The sequence below is a fragment of the Entelurus aequoreus genome, linkage group LG17, assembly GCF_033978785.1.
Source record: "Entelurus aequoreus isolate RoL-2023_Sb linkage group LG17, RoL_Eaeq_v1.1, whole genome shotgun sequence".
NCBI classification, from domain to species: domain Eukaryota; kingdom Metazoa; phylum Chordata; class Actinopteri; order Syngnathiformes; family Syngnathidae; genus Entelurus; species Entelurus aequoreus.
The window spans coordinates 21,990,407-22,007,398 of NC_084747.1; the positions used below are offsets into that span (position 1 = coordinate 21,990,407).

At 44.2% G+C, this 16,992-nt stretch overlaps 1 protein-coding gene across 1 annotated transcript in view; it reads left to right on the forward strand.

Annotated features, from left to right (window-relative positions):
* Positions 1–16,992, forward strand: part of nf2a (NF2, moesin-ezrin-radixin like (MERLIN) tumor suppressor a) — an 85,795-nt gene that overhangs the window by 38,612 nt on the left and 30,191 nt on the right. The window contains exons 7-12 of the mRNA XM_062024131.1: positions 4,785–4,860; positions 8,753–8,887; positions 8,999–9,073; positions 11,003–11,116; positions 13,574–13,696; positions 13,774–13,991. Coding sequence (XP_061880115.1) covers positions 4,785–4,860; positions 8,753–8,887; positions 8,999–9,073; positions 11,003–11,116; positions 13,574–13,696; positions 13,774–13,991 — 741 coding nt within the window. The remainder of the gene's footprint in view (positions 1–4,784; positions 4,861–8,752; positions 8,888–8,998; positions 9,074–11,002; positions 11,117–13,573; positions 13,697–13,773; positions 13,992–16,992) is intronic.

Consider the following 16,992-nt stretch of genomic DNA (forward strand, 5'->3'; position numbering starts at 1 on the left):
TGTGACAAAGAAAGTAACAGGGAGGATGTTTGGTGGGTATATCAGCCAGCAATGTCAATTTAACCTGACAGTTGCAATTTAATATGCATTGCTGCCTAAACGAGCTGCGGTAGAAATGGAAAAAGAAAGTAACAGCGAGGATTTCGGGTGGTCATATAAGCCAGCAATATAAATTTAACCTGAGAGTTGCAATTTAACACGCATTGCTGCCTAAACGGGCTGTGGAAGAAATCGAAAAAGAAAGTAACATCAATCAATCAATCAATCAATGTTTATTTATATAGCCCTAAATCACAAGTGTCTCAAAGGGCTGTACAAGCCACAACGACATCCTCGGTACAGAGCCCACATACGGGCAAGGAAAACTCACCCCAGTGGGACGTCGGTGAATGACTATGAGAAACCTTGGAGAGGACCGCATATGTGGGTAACCCCCCCCCCCCCTCATGGAGGATGTTTGGCGGGAAAATCAGCCAGCAATGTCAATTTAACCTGACGGTTGCAATTTAACGTGCATTGCTGCCTAAACGGGCTGCGGTAGAAATGGAAAAAGAAAGTAACAGCAAGGATGTCGGGTGGTCATATAAGCCAGCAATGTCAATTTAACCTGAGAGTTGCAATTTAACATGCATTGCTGCCTAAACGGGCTGCGGTAGATATCGAAAAAGTAAGTAACAGGGAGGATGTTGGGTGTGTATCTTACCCAGCAATGTCAATTTAACCTGACAGTTGCAGTTTAACATGCATTGCTGCCTAAACGGGCTGCGGAAGACATCGAAAAAGAAAGTAACATGGAGGATGTTTGTCAGGAAAATCAGCCAACAAAGTCAATTGAACCTGATGGTTGCAATTTAACGTGCATTGCTGCTTAAACGGGCTGCGGTATACATCGAAAAAGAAAGTAACAGGGAGGATGTTTGGCGGGAAATTCAGCCAGCAATGTCAATTTAACCTGACAGTTGCAATTCAACATGCATTGCTGCCTAAACGGGCTGCGGTAGATATCGAAAAAGTAAGTAACAGGGAGGATGTTGGGTGTGTATCTTACCCAGCAATGTCAATTTAACCTGACAGTTGCAATTTAACATGCATTGCTGCCTAAACGGGCTGCGGTAGATATCAAAAAAGAAAGTAACAGCGAGGATGTTGGGTGTGTATCTTACCCAGCAATGTCAATTTAACCTGACAGTTGCAAATTAACATGCATTGCTGCTTAAACGGGCTGCGGTATACATCGAAAAAGAAAGTAACAGGGAGGATGTTTGGCGGGAAAATCAGCCAGCAATGTCAATTTAACCTGACAGTTGCAATTTAACAAGCATTGCTGCCTAAACGGGCTGCGGTAGAAATGGAAAAAGAAAGTAACAGCAAGGATGTTTGGCGGTCATATAAGCTAGCTATGTAAAGTTAACCTGAGAGTTGCAATTTAATATGCATTGCTGCCTAAACGGGCTGCGGTAGAAATCGGAAAAGATAGTAACAGGGAGGATGTTTGGCGGGAAAATCAGCCAGCAATGTCAATTTAACCTGACGGTTGCAATTTAACGTGCATTGCTGCCTAAACGGGCTGCGGTAGATATCGAAAAAGAAAGTAACAGCGAGGATGTTGGGTGTGTATCTTACCCAGCAATGTCAATTTAACCTGACAGTTGCAATTTAACATGCATTGCTGCCTAAACGGGCTGCGGTAGATATCGAAAAAGTAAGTAACAGGGAGGATGTTGGGTGTGTATCTTACCCAGCAATGTCAATTTAACCTGACAGTTGCAGTTTAACATGCATTGCTGCCTAAACGGGCTGCGGAAGACATCGAAAAAGAAAGTAACATGGAGGATGTTTGTCAGGAAAATCAGCCAACAAAGTCAATTGAACCTGATGGTTGCAATTTAACGTGCATTGCTGCTTAAACGGGCTGCGGTATACATCGAAAAAGAAAGTAACAGGGAGGATGTTTGGCGGGAAATTCAGCCAGCAATGTCGATTTAACCTGACAGTTGCAATTCAACATGCATTGCTGCCTAAACGGGCTGCGGTAGATATCGAAAAAGTAAGTAACAGGGAGGATGTTGGGTGTGTATCTTACCCAGCAATGTCAATTTAACCTGACAGTTGCAATTTAACATGCATTGCTGCCTAAACGGGCTGCGGTAGATATCAAAAAAGAAAGTAACAGCGAGGATGTTGGGTGTGTATCTTACCCAGCAATGTCAATTTAACCTGACAGTTGCAAATTAACATGCATTGCTGCTTAAACGGGCTGCGGTATACATCGAAAAAGAAAGTAACAGGGAGGATGTTTGGCGGGAAAATCAGCCAGCAATGTCAATTTAACCTGACAGTTGCAATTTAACAAGCATTGCTGCCTAAACGGGCTGCGGTAGAAATGGAAAAAGAAAGTAACAGCAAGGATGTTTGGCGGTCATATAAGCTAGCTATGTAAAGTTAACCTGAGAGTTGCAATTTAATATGCATTGCTGCCTAAACGGGCTGCGGTAGAAATCGGAAAAGATAGTAACAGGGAGGATGTTTGGCGGGAAAATCAGCCAGCAATGTCAATTTAACCTGACGGTTGCAATTTAACGTGCATTGCTGCCTAAACGGGCTGCGGTAGATATCGAAAAAGAAAGTAACAGCGAGGATGTTGGGTGTGTATCTTACCCAGCAATGTCAATTTAACCTGACAGTTGCAATTTAACATGCATTGCTGCCTAAACGGGCTGCGGTAGATATCAAAAAAGAAAGTAACAGCGAGGATGTTGGGTGTGTATCTTACCCAGCAATGTCAATTTAACCTGACAGTTGCAAATTAACATGCATTGCTGCTTAAACGGGCTGCGGTATACATCGAAAAAGAAAGTAACAGGGAGGATGTTTGGCGGGAAAATCAGCCAGCAATGTCAATTTAACCTGACAGTTGCAATTTAACAAGCATTGCTGCCTAAACGGGCTGCGGTAGAAATGGAAAAAGAAAGTAACAGCAAGGATGTTTGGCGGTCATATAAGCTAGCTATGTAAAGTTAACCTGACAGTTGCAATTTAATATGCATTGCTGCCTAAACGGGCTGCGGTAGAAATCGGAAAAGAAAGTAACAGGGAGGATGTTTGGCGGGAAAATCAGCCAGCAATGTCAATTTAACCTGACGGTTGCAATTTAACGTGCATTGCTGCCTAAACGGGCTGCGGTAGATATCGAAAAAGAAAGTAACAGGGAGGATGTTGGGTGTGTATCTTACCCAGCAATGTCAATTTAACCTGACAGTTGCAATTTAACATGCATTGCTGCCTAAACGGGCTGCGGTAGATATCGAAAAAGAAAGTAACAGCGAGGATGTCGGGTGTGTATCTTACCCAGCAATGTCAATTTAACCTGACAGTTGCAATTTAACATGCATTGCTGCCTAAACGGGCTGCGGTAGATATCAAAAAAGAAAGTAACAGCGAGGATGTTGGGTGTGTATCTTACCCAGTAATGTCAATTTAACCTGACAGTTGCAATTTAACATGCATTGCTGCCTAAACGGGCTGCGGTAGATATCGAAAAAGAAAGTAACAGCGAGGATGTCGGGTGTGTATCTTACCCAGCAATGTCAATTTAACCTGACAGTTGCAATTTAACATGCATTGCTGCCTAAACGGGCTGCGGTAGATATCGAAAAAGAAAGTAACAGCGAGGATGTCGGGTGTGTATCTTACCCAGCAATGTCAATTTAACCTGACAGTTGCAATTTAACATGCATTGCTGCCTAAACGGGCTGCGGAAGACATCGAAAAAGAAAGTAACATGGAGGATGTTTGGCGGGAAATTCAGCCAGCAATGTCAATTTAACCTGACAGTTGCAATTTAACGTGCATTGCTGCCTAAACGGGCTGCGGTAGATATCGAAAAAGAAAGTAACAGCGAGGATGTTGGGTGTGTATCTTACCCAGCAATGTCAATTTAACCTGACAGTTGCAATTTAACATGCATTGCTGCCTAAATGGGCTGCGGTAGATATCAAAAAAGAAAGTAACAGCGAGGATGTTGGGTGTGTATCTTACCCAGCAATGTCAATTTAACCTGACAGTTGCAATTTAACATGCATTGCTGCCTAAATGGGCTGCGGTAGATATCAAAAAAGAAAGTAACAGCGAGGATGTTGGGTGTGTATCTTACCCAGCAATGTCAATTTAACCTGACAGTTGCAATTTAACAAGCATTGCTGCCTAAACGGGCTGCGGTAGAAATGGAAAAAGAAAGTAACAGCAAGGATGTTTGGCGGTCATATAAGCTAGCTATGTAAAGTTAACCTGAGAGTTGCAATTTAATATGCATTGCTGCCTAAACGGGCTGCGGTAGAAATCGGAAAAGAAAGTAACAGGGAGGATGTTTGGCGGGAAAATCAGCCAGCAATGTCAATTTAACCTGACAGTTGCAATTTAACGTGCATTGCTGCCTAAACGGGCTGCGGTAGAAATGGAAAAAGAAAGTAACAGCAAGGATGTCGGGTGTGTATCTTACCCAGCAAGGATGTCGGGTGGTCATATAAGCCAGCAATATCAATTTAACCTGAGAGTTAGTTTACTTTACCAACAAAAACTGACAAAGACCACATCATGCTATTGTGTGCTTAGCTGTTGTGTAGCTGCTCGCTCCTCGCAGCCTCTAAAGGACTTGACTAAAAGGGAAGAAAGGACCGACCTCATTGGAGGACCTTTATTAGCAAACGTGGACTCACCTCTGCATCCTTCACCCCCCCCACCCAGAACCTTGACCTCAACCCTGCCTGTCTTTGTGTGTCAAGCAGAGAGGACGCCGAGATGGAGTATTTGAAGATCGCTCAGGACCTGGACATGTACGGCGTCGACTACTTCTTGATCCGGGTGAGCCGTCTCAGCGCCAGTCAATAAAGTCCTCAGGAGGCGACTGATTTATAAATAATGCAGAGCGTGTAGCTAAAAAGCCAGCATGATAACGTTAACATGCTAACAGTTAGCATGTGTGAAGTAACAAAATATTTGACTCTGAGGCGTATACCTGCAAAAATAGCTAAAAAGTCAGCATGATGACATTAACATGCTAACAGTTAGCATGTGTGAAGTAACAAAATATTTGACTCTCAGGCGTATACCTGCAAAAATAGCTAAAAAGCCAGCATGATAACATTAACATGCTAACAGTTAGCATGTGTGAAGTAACAAAATATTTGACTCTGAGGCGTATACCTGCAAAAATAGCTAAAAAGCCAGCATGATAACGTTAACATGCTAACAGTTAGCATATGTGAAGTAACAAAATATTTGACTCTGAGGCGTATACCTGCAAAAATAGCTAAAAAGCCAGCATGATAACATTAACATGCTAACAGTTAGCATGTGTGAAGTAACAAAATATTTGACTCTGAGGCGTATACCTGCAAAAATAGCTAAAAAGCCAGCATGATAACATTAACATGCTAACAGTTAGCATGTGTGAAGTAACACAATATTTGACTCTGAGGCGTATACCTGCAAAAATAGCTAAAAAGCCAGCATGATAACATTAACATGCTAACAGTTAGCATGTGTGAAGTAACAAAATATTTGACTCTGAGGCGTGTACCTGCAAAAATAGCTAAAAAGCCAGCATGATAACGTTAACATGCTAACAGTTAGCATGTGTGAAGTAACAAAATATTTGACTCTGAGGCGTGTACCTGCAAAAATAGCTAAAAAGCCAGCATGATAACATTAACATGCTAACAGTTAGCATGTGTGAAGTAACAAAATATTTGACTCTGAGGCGTATACCTGCAAAAATAGCTAAAAAGCCAGCATGATAACATTAACATGCTAACAGTTAGCATGTGTGAAGTAACAAAATATTTGACTCTGAGGCGGATACCTGCAAAAATAGCTAAAAAGCCAGCATGATAACATTAACATGCTAACAGTTAGCATGTGTGAAGTAACAAAATATTTGACTCTGAGGCGTATACCTGCAAAAATAGCTAAAAAGCCAGCATGATAACATTAACATGCTAACAGTTAGCATGTGTGAAGTAACAAAATATTTGACTCTGAGGCGGATACCTGCAAAAATAGCTAAAAAGCCAGCATGATAACATTAACATGCTAACAGTTAGCATGTGTGAAGTAACAAAATATTTGACTCTGAGGCGTATACCTGCAAAAATAGCTAAAAAGCCAGCATGATAACATTAACATGCTAACAGTTAGCATGTGTGAAGTAACAAAATATTTGACTCTGAGGCGGATACCTGCAAAAATAGCTAAAAAGCCAGCATGATAACATTAACATGCTAACAGTTAGCATGTGTGAAGTAACAAAATATTTGACTCTGAGGCGTATACCTGCAAAAATAGCTAAAAAGCCAGCATGATAACATTAACATGCTAACAGTTAGCATGTGTGAAGTAACAAAATATTTGACTCTGAGGCGGATACCTGCAAAAATAGCTAAAAAGCCAGCATGATAACATTAACATGCTAACAGTTAGCATGTGTGAAGTAACAAAATATTTGACTCTGAGGCGTATACCTGCAAAAATAGCTAAAAAGCCAGCATGATAACATTAACATGCTAACAGTTAGCATGTGTGAAGTAACAAAATATTTGACTCTGAGGCGTATACCTGCAAAAATAGCTAAAAAGCCAGCATGATAACGTTAACATGCTAACAGTTAGCATGTGTGAAGTAACAAAATAAAGTTTACTCTTGGGCATACACTTAAATGAGCTATTAAACTAGCATGATAACGTTAACATGTTTACAGTTAGCATGTTTACAGTTAGCATGTGAAGTAACAAAACATTCGACTAAGAAGTGTGTACCCCAGATTAGTTATCAAGATAGCATGATAAGGTTAACATGCTAACAGCTAGCATGCATGAAATAACAAAATATTTGACTTTTTGAGGCGTATACCTGCAAATTGACAAAATAAAGTCGATTCTTGGGCTTATACCCAAAATGAGCTATTAAGCTGACATGATAACATTAACATACTAACAGTTAACATGCGGGTAGTAACAAAACATTTGACTTTAAGAAGCAGCTATTAAGCTAATATGACGTAACACTTAGCATGCGTGAAGAGACAAAATAAAGTTGACTCTTGGGCGTATACCTAAAATGAGCAATTCAGCTAGCATGATAACGTTAACATGTTAACAGTTAGCATGTTTGAAGTAACAAAATAAAGTTGATTTTTGGGTGTACACCCAAAATGAGCTATTAAGCTATCATAATAATGTTAACATGCTAACAGTTAGCATGCTTAAAGCAACAATACATTTGACTCTGAAAGGGGTTCCCAAAATTAGCCATTTAGCTAGCATGATAACGTTAACATGCTTACAGTTGGCATGCATGAAGTAACAAAAATATAGTCGAATTAGACGTATACCTGCAAAATGAGCAAAAAAAGCGGGCATACTTAACATGCTAACATTTAGCACGCGTAAAGTAACAAAATAAAGTTGACTCTTGGGTGTATACCCAAAAGGAGCTTTTAAATTAGCATGATAACGTTAAAATGTTAGCAGTTAGCATGCGTAAAGTAACAAAATAAAGTTGACTTTTGAGCGTATACCCAAATTGAGTTATTAAGCTAGCATGATAACGTTAGCATGCGTAAAGTAACAAAATAAAGTTCACTCTTGGGTGTTTACCCAAAAGGAGCTTTTAAATTAGCATGATAATGTTAAAATGTTAGCAGTTAGCCCGCGTAAAGTACCAAAATAAAGTAGACTTTTGGGCGTATACCCAAATTGAGTTATTAAGCTAGCATGATAACGTTAGCATGCTAACAGTTAGCATGCGTAAAGTAACAAAATAAAGTTCACTCTTGGGTGTATGCCCAAAAGAAGCTTTTAAATTAGCATGATGACATTAAAATGTTAGCAGTTAGCATGCGTAAAGTACCAAAATAAAGTTGACATTTGGGCGTATACCCAAAATGAGCTATTAAGCTAGCATGATAGCGTTACCATGCTAACAGTTAGCATACGTAAAGTAACAAAATAACGTTGACTCTTGGGTGTATACCCAAAAGGAGCTTTTAAATTAGCATGATAACGTTAAAATGTTAGCAGTTAGCATGCGTAAAGTAACAAAATAAAGTTGACTCTTGGGCATATACCCAAAATGAGCTATTAAGCTAGCATGATAGCGTTAGCATGCTAACAGTTAGCATGCGTAAAGTAACAAAATAAAGTTGACTCTTGGGTGTATACCCAAAAGGAGCTTTTAAATTAGCATGATAAAGTTAAAATGTTAGCAGTTAGCATGCGTAAAGTACCAAAATAAAGTTGACTTTTGGGCGTATACCCAAAATGAGCTATTCAGCTAGCATGATAGCGTTAGCATGCTAACAGTTAGCATGCGTAAAGTAACAAAATAAAGTTGACTTTTGGGCGTATACCCAAATTGAGTTATTAAGCTAGCATGATAACGTTAACATGCTAACAGTTAACATGCATAAAGTAACAAAATAAAGTTGACTCTTGGGCATATACCCAAATTGAGTTATTAAGCTAGCATGATAACGTTAACATGTTAGCAGTTAGCATGTTTGAAGTAACAAAATATAGTTGAGTTATACACATACCTGCAAAATGAGCCAAAAAAAGCTAACTTACGTACATGCTAACATTAGTGGTTGTGCCCAAAACAACCGCCCAAGTGTTTATGTGGCCTGTCATTTTTTCGACATATTTCTGAAATCCGACCATAAGTTTTTAGCAAATGTTAGTAAAGTGGTGTGCTTCAGAACCACAGGGGCACGGAACTCCTCCTGGGCGTGGACGCTCTGGGCCTGCACATCTACCAGCCGGACAACAAGCTGACGCCCAAGTGCTCCTTCCCCTGGAACGAGATCCGCGACGTGTCCTACAGCGACAAAGAGGTAGGCGCTGATCGCCTCCGCCGACGAAGCGACAAACGTGACCTTTTTCTCGCCGCACGCTTTATTACAAAGTCAACGAGCAGGCGAGTGAACGTGACTGTTTGTCTCCAGTTCACCATCAAACCCGTGGATAAGAAAGCCGACGTGTTCAAGTTCAACTCTTCGCGGCTGAGAGTCAACAAGTTGGTGAGTCAAAATGAACGCATGCGGTGGCCATTTTGCTATTTTTCATTCTCAAAACCAACCAATATGTAGATTGTTTTTGTCATAAACTGTTGGTGGTGAGGGGAAACAGCATTCAGGGAGCCAAGCAGGAAATGGAACCAAAATAAGAGCGCTGACAGGAAACAAACACCAACCAAGGAAACACAACCCGACGTGAATGTGACAGATCGTCACAGTACTCCCCCTTTCGGGACGGATTCTAGATGTCCCCCAAAAAAACAAGGTTTAAAAGTCACGGGAGGTTGGAGGGCGGAGTTGGCGGTGGGCCGCCAGGCCAAGTGTCACGGAATCCACCGGGGACGGGTCAGGTGGCATTCGACTCGCCGCCACCACTGGCGAGGCGGTCGCCCACGGAACGGCCACATTCTTGGCCGACGAGGGGGCCGCATGCGGGCGCTTAATGGCCTAAGCAGAGAAGTCCAGCTCCTCCCGGGGGATCCCGAGGCGTTCCCAGGCCAGCCGGGAGAGATAGTCTTTCTAGGTCTTCCCCGTGGCCTCCTACCGGTCGGACGTGCCCGAAACACCTCCCTAGGGAGGCATTCGGGTGGCATCCTGACCAGATGCCCGAACCACCTCATCTGGCTCCTCTCGTTGTGGAGGAGCAGCGGCTTTACTTTGAGCTCCCCCCGGATGGCAGAGCTTAGACTTAGACTTCTTAGACTTAGACTTCCTTTTTTATTGTCATTCAAATTTGAACTTTACAGCCCAGATAAGAACGAAATTTCGTTACTTCTTACCCTATCTCTAAGGGAGAGACCCGCGACCCAGTGAAGGAAACTCATTTGTACCCGTGATCTTGTCCTTTCGGTCATAACCCAAAGCTCATGACCATAGGTGAGGATGGGAACGTAGATCGACCGCTAAATTGAGAGCTTTGCCTTCCGGCTCAGCTCCTTCTTTTACTACAACGGATCGATACAGCGTCCACATTACTGAAGATGCCGCACCGATCCGCCTGTCGATCTCACCATCCACTCTTCCCTCACTCGTGAACAAGACTCCGAGGTGGACCCACTGGAGAGAATGGCGGTGTCTGCGGTGGCCTCACTGGGAAAGGGGAGAGCTGTGCTTCCCCTGTCGCACAGCTGACCTTGGCCACCCCCACTCAAGGGACGTATCCCAGACGTCACAAGAAAGGCTGTGGGAACGGGGAGGGACCAGGGGGGGGTCGCGGGTCCTGCCGATTCTGGCCGCCCCCCTGGAACAGATGACAGGGACGGTGGGAGGGAGCCGAGGAACCGGTCCGTGCTGCAATCACGCCACAGAACTTGTCCATCAAGGAGACCATGCAGACACACTTCTTGTCATCGGCTTTCTCCCGAGTAGCCATTTGTTTTTTCCAGACAGGCCACCAACTCTCTGCGGGGTTTGTATTTGGCTCGATGATTCTGTCATAATCTGTTGGTGGTGAACCCCAAGATGCAGAGATGGTTCTTGGCCACACCTGTTGTCAATCTATTTATGCCTGCTTCGCCCTCCAGTCAGGGCTCGAGGATTGGTGTCCTGGTATCCTGTTTGCTGTCTCCTCTTTTTCTGTTTCCTGGTTCCTGGTTCCCCTGCATTTCCTTTTGACATAAAAGCCATCCCTGCATCTTGGGGTTCACCACCAACAGATTATGAAATGGATGACACCAAAGGACTTCCGATAAATAGATACGATCAAAATAGAGATTCCCGAGGCCATTTGGAGAGATAATAAGGAAGCCAGTCACGTAGAGGAGGAACCACAGACCCCTTCCCCATTTACAACAATACTGATCAAGCAGACTTTGCGGGAACCAACAACGATTACTTCAGGGGAAATTGGAACGTAGCGCGGGTCGCAAATGGGTCCGCACTTTGGACACCACCGCGCAGGCAATAAGCTGGCCCTCGGTTCTCTTCCTGCAGATCCTCCAGCTCTGCATTGGCAACCACGACTTGTTCATGCGGCGGCGGCGCGTGGACTCCCTGGAGGTGCAGCAGATGAAGGCCCAGGCCAAAGAGGAGCGAGCCAGGAAGCAGGTGCTGCTCGTACTCATCTTAAAGGGGAACACTTTTAAAGAAAAAAATAATTTAGAATTTTAAAAACGCTCTAAAAAAGCATCCAGAAAAACCTCCATCAACGTTTTGTATACACGCTATAAGTATATATGTAATGTAGTATCCGTCACTTTCAAAACAACATGTCATATTTACCTATTTTGCCCGTTTTAAGCATACGGCGGCGTATTGATTAATTAAATTCCTTCAACAACAACGACAACAAGACGACTACTAATCATGGCAGACTTCATGAGAGACAACAAAGACTACTTTGGGACAAATGAGGATCCAGAACTTCCGTAGCTAGTACGACTTCTGTTTTGTTTGATCTGCCGTTTTACACACACCGTTTGGAGACAATTAATGTATTTTAATAAATATTTACATTTTTTTTTCTGTGTAAATAACTCTTTTCACAACGTATATTGTCCGGCGCGGATAATATATGGAAATATATTTTTCTTCTAAATTTTAGTGGGTGCGGCATATATACCGGTGCTCTATAGTCCGGAATATACGGTACTACAATAAATTAACCTTCGGCCGATAGTTGCCGTTTTTAACCGATCGTCTGACGTGAAGCTGATTTCCACACAAGAAGCTAACCGCTAAAGCTGCGATATAAAGTGATCGATCCAGATGTCGATACTATTGATACCTGGTGCTATTCACTTTGGAACCAGTATGTTACCAATTCCCGGTACCTGGGAATGGATAACGGTAATCAAGCAGTACTTTTGTGTTTGTTAATAAATATGAATTGTTTTTGATTATAAAATCTTATATTTTATTGCTATTATGATAACTGATGATAAAATTGCAAAATTTAAAAATGAGCTAATTATGATAACTGCTGTCCAGTTATTATATCTTGTTTTATTATCATATTATCATTTGCAAATTGCAATTACAGTCCAAGTCATTAGGTGGCAGTAGTGTATAGTTTATGGTGTGTTGGCTAGTCAGTTTGTTGCGCCCCAAAAAGTGTCAGTACTGTAAGTATTGTGCTAATTACGCTGCTTGATTGTAACATGCATTTAAGTTGTGTTTTTCATGAACAAATTTGGAGGTGTTGAAATCGCCATGTAAAATCGCTAATGCTAATCAGTAGCATGTCACCAGCAAAGCCAATGTATATATTTGTTTTCGTCAATTCCTTCGCTGGCATTGAAAAATGCAACTTTACCGAGAGGTAGTTTGGCTGAGTCCACTCTCAGTGCTGCTGGAGTGATCGGCCGTGGCGTCATGCGAAACCAAGTTACCCTAACATAGCATTGTTGGATTCTACATGAATCGGTGACGCATAGCGCCAAAAAAAGTACCTTACAAATAATACTTAAATGGTTAGACATATTTTTTTCTTCTTTTTGTCATTACAAAATCTTTTTTTGGGTTGTTTTTGTTATTGTTTACAAAGTGAGGGAGTAAGTCCCTGGATACAGGAAGGCTTTGAGGGCAAAACCCAAATGATTTAAGCGGGAGCCAATAGTAGTTTTTGCTTTTTGTTTACTTATTGTGTACTAAACACTTTATTTTCTTAAACACAATTTTATGTAAAAAATAATGTATATAATAAAAAATTATTTAGAAAAAAATGTATAATGGGAAATAATTAGAAAAAATTATTTATGATATAAAAAAATATTTTTAAATAGTTTATGATAGAAAATAGTTTTAAAAATGATTTATGTAATAAAAAATATTTTAGAAAATACTTTATAATAGAAAATAATTTTAAAAGTAGTTTATTTAATAAAAAAATAATAAAAAAAATAATTTATCATAGGAAATAATTTTAAAAAATTATTTATGTAATAAAAAAAATATTTTTAAATAGTTTATGATAGAAAATATTTTTAAAAATGATTTATGTAATGAAAATACTTTATAATAGAAAATAATTTTAAAAGTAGTTTATTTAATAAAAAAATAATTAAAAAAATAATTAATCATAGGAAATCATTTAAAAAAATTATTTATGTAATAAAAAATATTTTTGAAATAATTTATAATAGAAAATACTTTTTAAAATAAGGTATGTAATAAACAATATTTTTAAAATACTTTATAATAGAAAATATTTTTAAACATAATTTATGTTATTAAAAATCATTTTGAAAATAATTTATAATAGAAAATAGTTTTAAAAATAATTTAAGTAATAAAAAAGTCCATACCACAATTTGATTCACAACAATTCCAGCAAGTTCTACATTTAATAAGATCATATTGTTCTACATTTCTTTACTTTAGTTACTTGCAATAAAACATTTTCCATATCTATAATATATCTTCAAAGTGTCGGATCCGAGACCAAAAAATGGGATCAGGATCGGAGTGTAGAAATGTTGATGAAGTGAACAAATAAAGTGATAAACAAGGTAGAGGCAGGTTGGTTGGATGGTCCCGTCACTCTTTGGATCGTGTGTGGTCCAGATGGAGAGGCGGCGGCTGCAGCAGGAGAAGCAGCTGCGGGAGGAGGCGGAGCGAGCCCGTGACGATTTGGAGAGGAGACTGATGCAGCTGCAGGACCAGGCTCACGCCGCCAACCAGGCCTTGGTAGCTTGCACTCATCTTCACGCGCTAACTCCTTCTTGTCGCCACATAAAGTCTGTCCTCCCTCGTGTTTGGTCCAGATGCGTTCGGAGCAGACGGCCGACCTGCTGGCCGAGAAGGCGCAGGTGGCCGAGGAGGAGGCCAAGCTGCTGGCCCAGAAGGCGGCCGAGGCCGAGACGGAGACGCAGCGTGTCAAGGTGACGGCCATGCGGGGCCAGGAGGAGCGGCGCCTCATGGAGCAGAAGATGCTGGAGGCCGAGATGCTGGCCCTCAAGATGGCAGAGGAGTCGGAAAGGAGGTGGGAACAGGTGCAGGGTCACTGGGGGTTAGGAGTCGGAGAGGAGGTGGGGACAGGTGCAGGGTCACTGGGGGTTAGGAGTCGGAAAGGAGGTGGGGACAGGTGCAGCGTCACTGGGGGTTAAGAGTCGGAAAGGAGGTGGGGACAGGTGCAGGGTCACTAGGGGTAAGGAGTCGGAGAGGAGGTGGGGACAGGTGCAGGGTCACTGGGGGTTAGGAGTCGGAAAGGAGGTGGGGACAAGTGCAAGGTCACTGGGGGTTAGGAGTCGGAAAGGAGGTGGGGACAAGTGCAAGGTCACTGGGGGTAAGGAGTCGGAAAGGAGGTGGGGACAGGTGCAGGGTCACTGGGGGTAAGGAGTCGGAAAGGAGGTGGGGACAGGTGCAGGGTCACTGGGGGTTAAGAGTCGGAAAGGAGGTGGGGACAGGTGCAGGGTCACTGGGGGTTAAGAGTCAGAAAGGAGGTGGGGACCGGTGCAGGGTCACTGGGGGTTAAGAGTCGGAAAGGAGGCGGGGACAGGTGCATGGTCACTGGGGGTTAGGAGTCAGAAAGGAGGTGGGGACAAGTGCAGGGTCACTGGGGGTAAGGAGTCACAAAGGAGGTGGTGACAGGTGCAGGGTCACTGGGGGTTAGGAGTCAGAAAGGAGGTGGGGACAAGTGCAGGGTCACTGGGGGTAAGGAGTCAGAAAGGAGGTGGGGACAGGTGCAGGGTCACTGGGGGTTAGGAGTCAGAAAGGAGGTGGGGACAGGCGCAGGGTCGCTGGGGGTTAAGAGTCGGAAAGGAGGTGGGGACAAGTGCAGGGTCACTGGGGGTTAAGAGTCGGAAAGGAGGTGGGGACAGGTGCATGGTCACTGGGGGTTAGGAGTCAGAAAGGAGGTGGGGACAAGTGCAGGGTCACTGGGGGTAAGGAGTTGGAAAGGAGGTGGGTACACGTGCAGGGTCACTGGGGGTTAAGAGTCGGAAAGGAGGTGGGGACAGGTGCATGGTCACTGGGGGTTAGGAGTCAGAAAGGAGGTGGGGACAAGTGCAGGGTCACTGGGGGTAAGGAGTTGGAAAGGAGGTGGGGACAAGTGCAGGGTCACTGGGGGTAAGGAGTCAGAAAGGAGGTGGGGACAAGTGCAGGGTCACTGGGGGTAAGGAGTCAGAAAGGAGGTGGGGACAGGTGCAGGGTCACTGGGGGTTAGGAGTCAGAAAGAAGGTGAGGACAGGTGCCGGGTCACTGGGGGTTAGGAGTCAGAAAGGAGGTGGGGACAGGTGCAGGGTCACTGGGGGTTAGGAGTCAGAAAGGAGGTGGGGACAAGTGCAGGGTCACTGGGGGTAAGGAGTCAGAAAGGAGGTGGGGCCAGGTGCAGGGTCACTGGGGGTTAGGAGTCAGAAAGGAGGTGGGGACAGGCGCAGGGTCGCTGGGGGTTAAGAGTCGGAAAGGAGGTGGGGACAGGTGCAGGGTCACTGGGGGTTAAGAGTCGGAAAGGAGGTGGGGACAGGTGCAGGGTCACTGGGGGTTAGGAGTCAGAAAGGAGGTGGGGACAAGTGCAGGGTCACTGGGGGTTAAGAGTCGGAAAGGAGGTGGGGACAAGTGCAGGGTCACTGGGGGTTAAGAGTCGGAAAGGAGGTGGGGACAGGTGCAGGGTCACTGGGGGTTAAGAGTCGGAAAGGAGGTGGGGACAGGTGCAGGGTCACTGGGGGTTAGGAGTCAGAAAGGAGGTGGGGACAGGTGCAGCGTCACTAGGGGTAAGGAGTCGGAGAGGAGGTGGGGACAGGTGCAGGGTCACTAGGGGTAAGGAGTCGGAGAGGAGGTGGGGACAGGTGCAGGGTCACTGGGGGTTAGGAGTCGGAAAGGAGGTCGGGACAGGTGCAGGGTCACTGGGGGTTAAGAGTCGGAAAGGAAGTCGGGACAGGTGCAGCGTCACTGGGGGTTAAGAGTCGGAAAGGAGGTGGGGACAAGTGCAGCGTCACTGGGGGTAAGGAGTTGGAAAGGAGGTGGGGACAGGTGCAGGGTCACTGGGGGTTAGGAGTCAGAAAGGAGGTGGGGACAGGTGCAGCGTCACTAGGGGTAAGGAGTCGGAGAGGAGGTGGGGACAGGTGCAGGGTCACTAGGGGTAAGGAGTCGGAGAGGAGGTGGGCACAGGTGCAGGGTCACTGGGGGTTAAGAGTTGGAAAGGAGGTGGGGACAGGTGCAGGGTCACTGGGGGTTAGGAGTCAGAAAGGAGGTGGGGACAGGTGCAGCGTCACTAGGGGTAAGGAGTCGGAGAGGAGGTGGGGACAGGTGCAGGGTCACTGGGGGTTAGGAGTCGGAAAGGAGGTCGGGACAGGTGCAGGGTCACTGGGGGTTAAGAGTCGGAAAGGAAGTCGGGACAGGTGCAGCGTCACTGGGGGTTAAGAGTCGGAAAGGAGGTGGGGACAAGTGCAGCGTCACTGGGGGTAAGGAGTTGGAAAGGAGGTGGGGACAGGTGCAGGGTCACTGGGGGTTAGGAGTCAGAAAGGAGGTGGGGACAGGTGCAGCGTCACTAGGGGTAAGGAGTCGGAGAGGAGGTGGGGACAGGTGCAGGGTCACTAGGGGTAAGGAGTCGGAGAGGAGGTGGGCACAGGTGCAGGGTCACTGGGGGTTAAGAGTTGGAAAGGAGGTGGGGACAGGTGCAGGGTCACTGGGGGTTAAGAGTTGGAAAGGAGGTGGGGACAGGTGCAGGGTCACTCAGGTGACGGGTCAGTTCATGCAGCTGATTTGTAAACACATTTCATCATTGGGGGTGGAGCCCGTTCATCCATTCACATACACACATAATGCAGTGGAGACACACTATATAAACATCCGCTTGTCCACTCACACACACACATATGCATACTAACTGGTAGTGCCAAATCTATCCATCCGAATGTGTTCATAATGTATGGAAAACACTGACCGGTGTATCTATTCACATACACATAAACATGTGTATGTCCATTTACATGTCCTTGTAATGTAAATATATGTCTGTCCATCCACATACACACATAATGTAA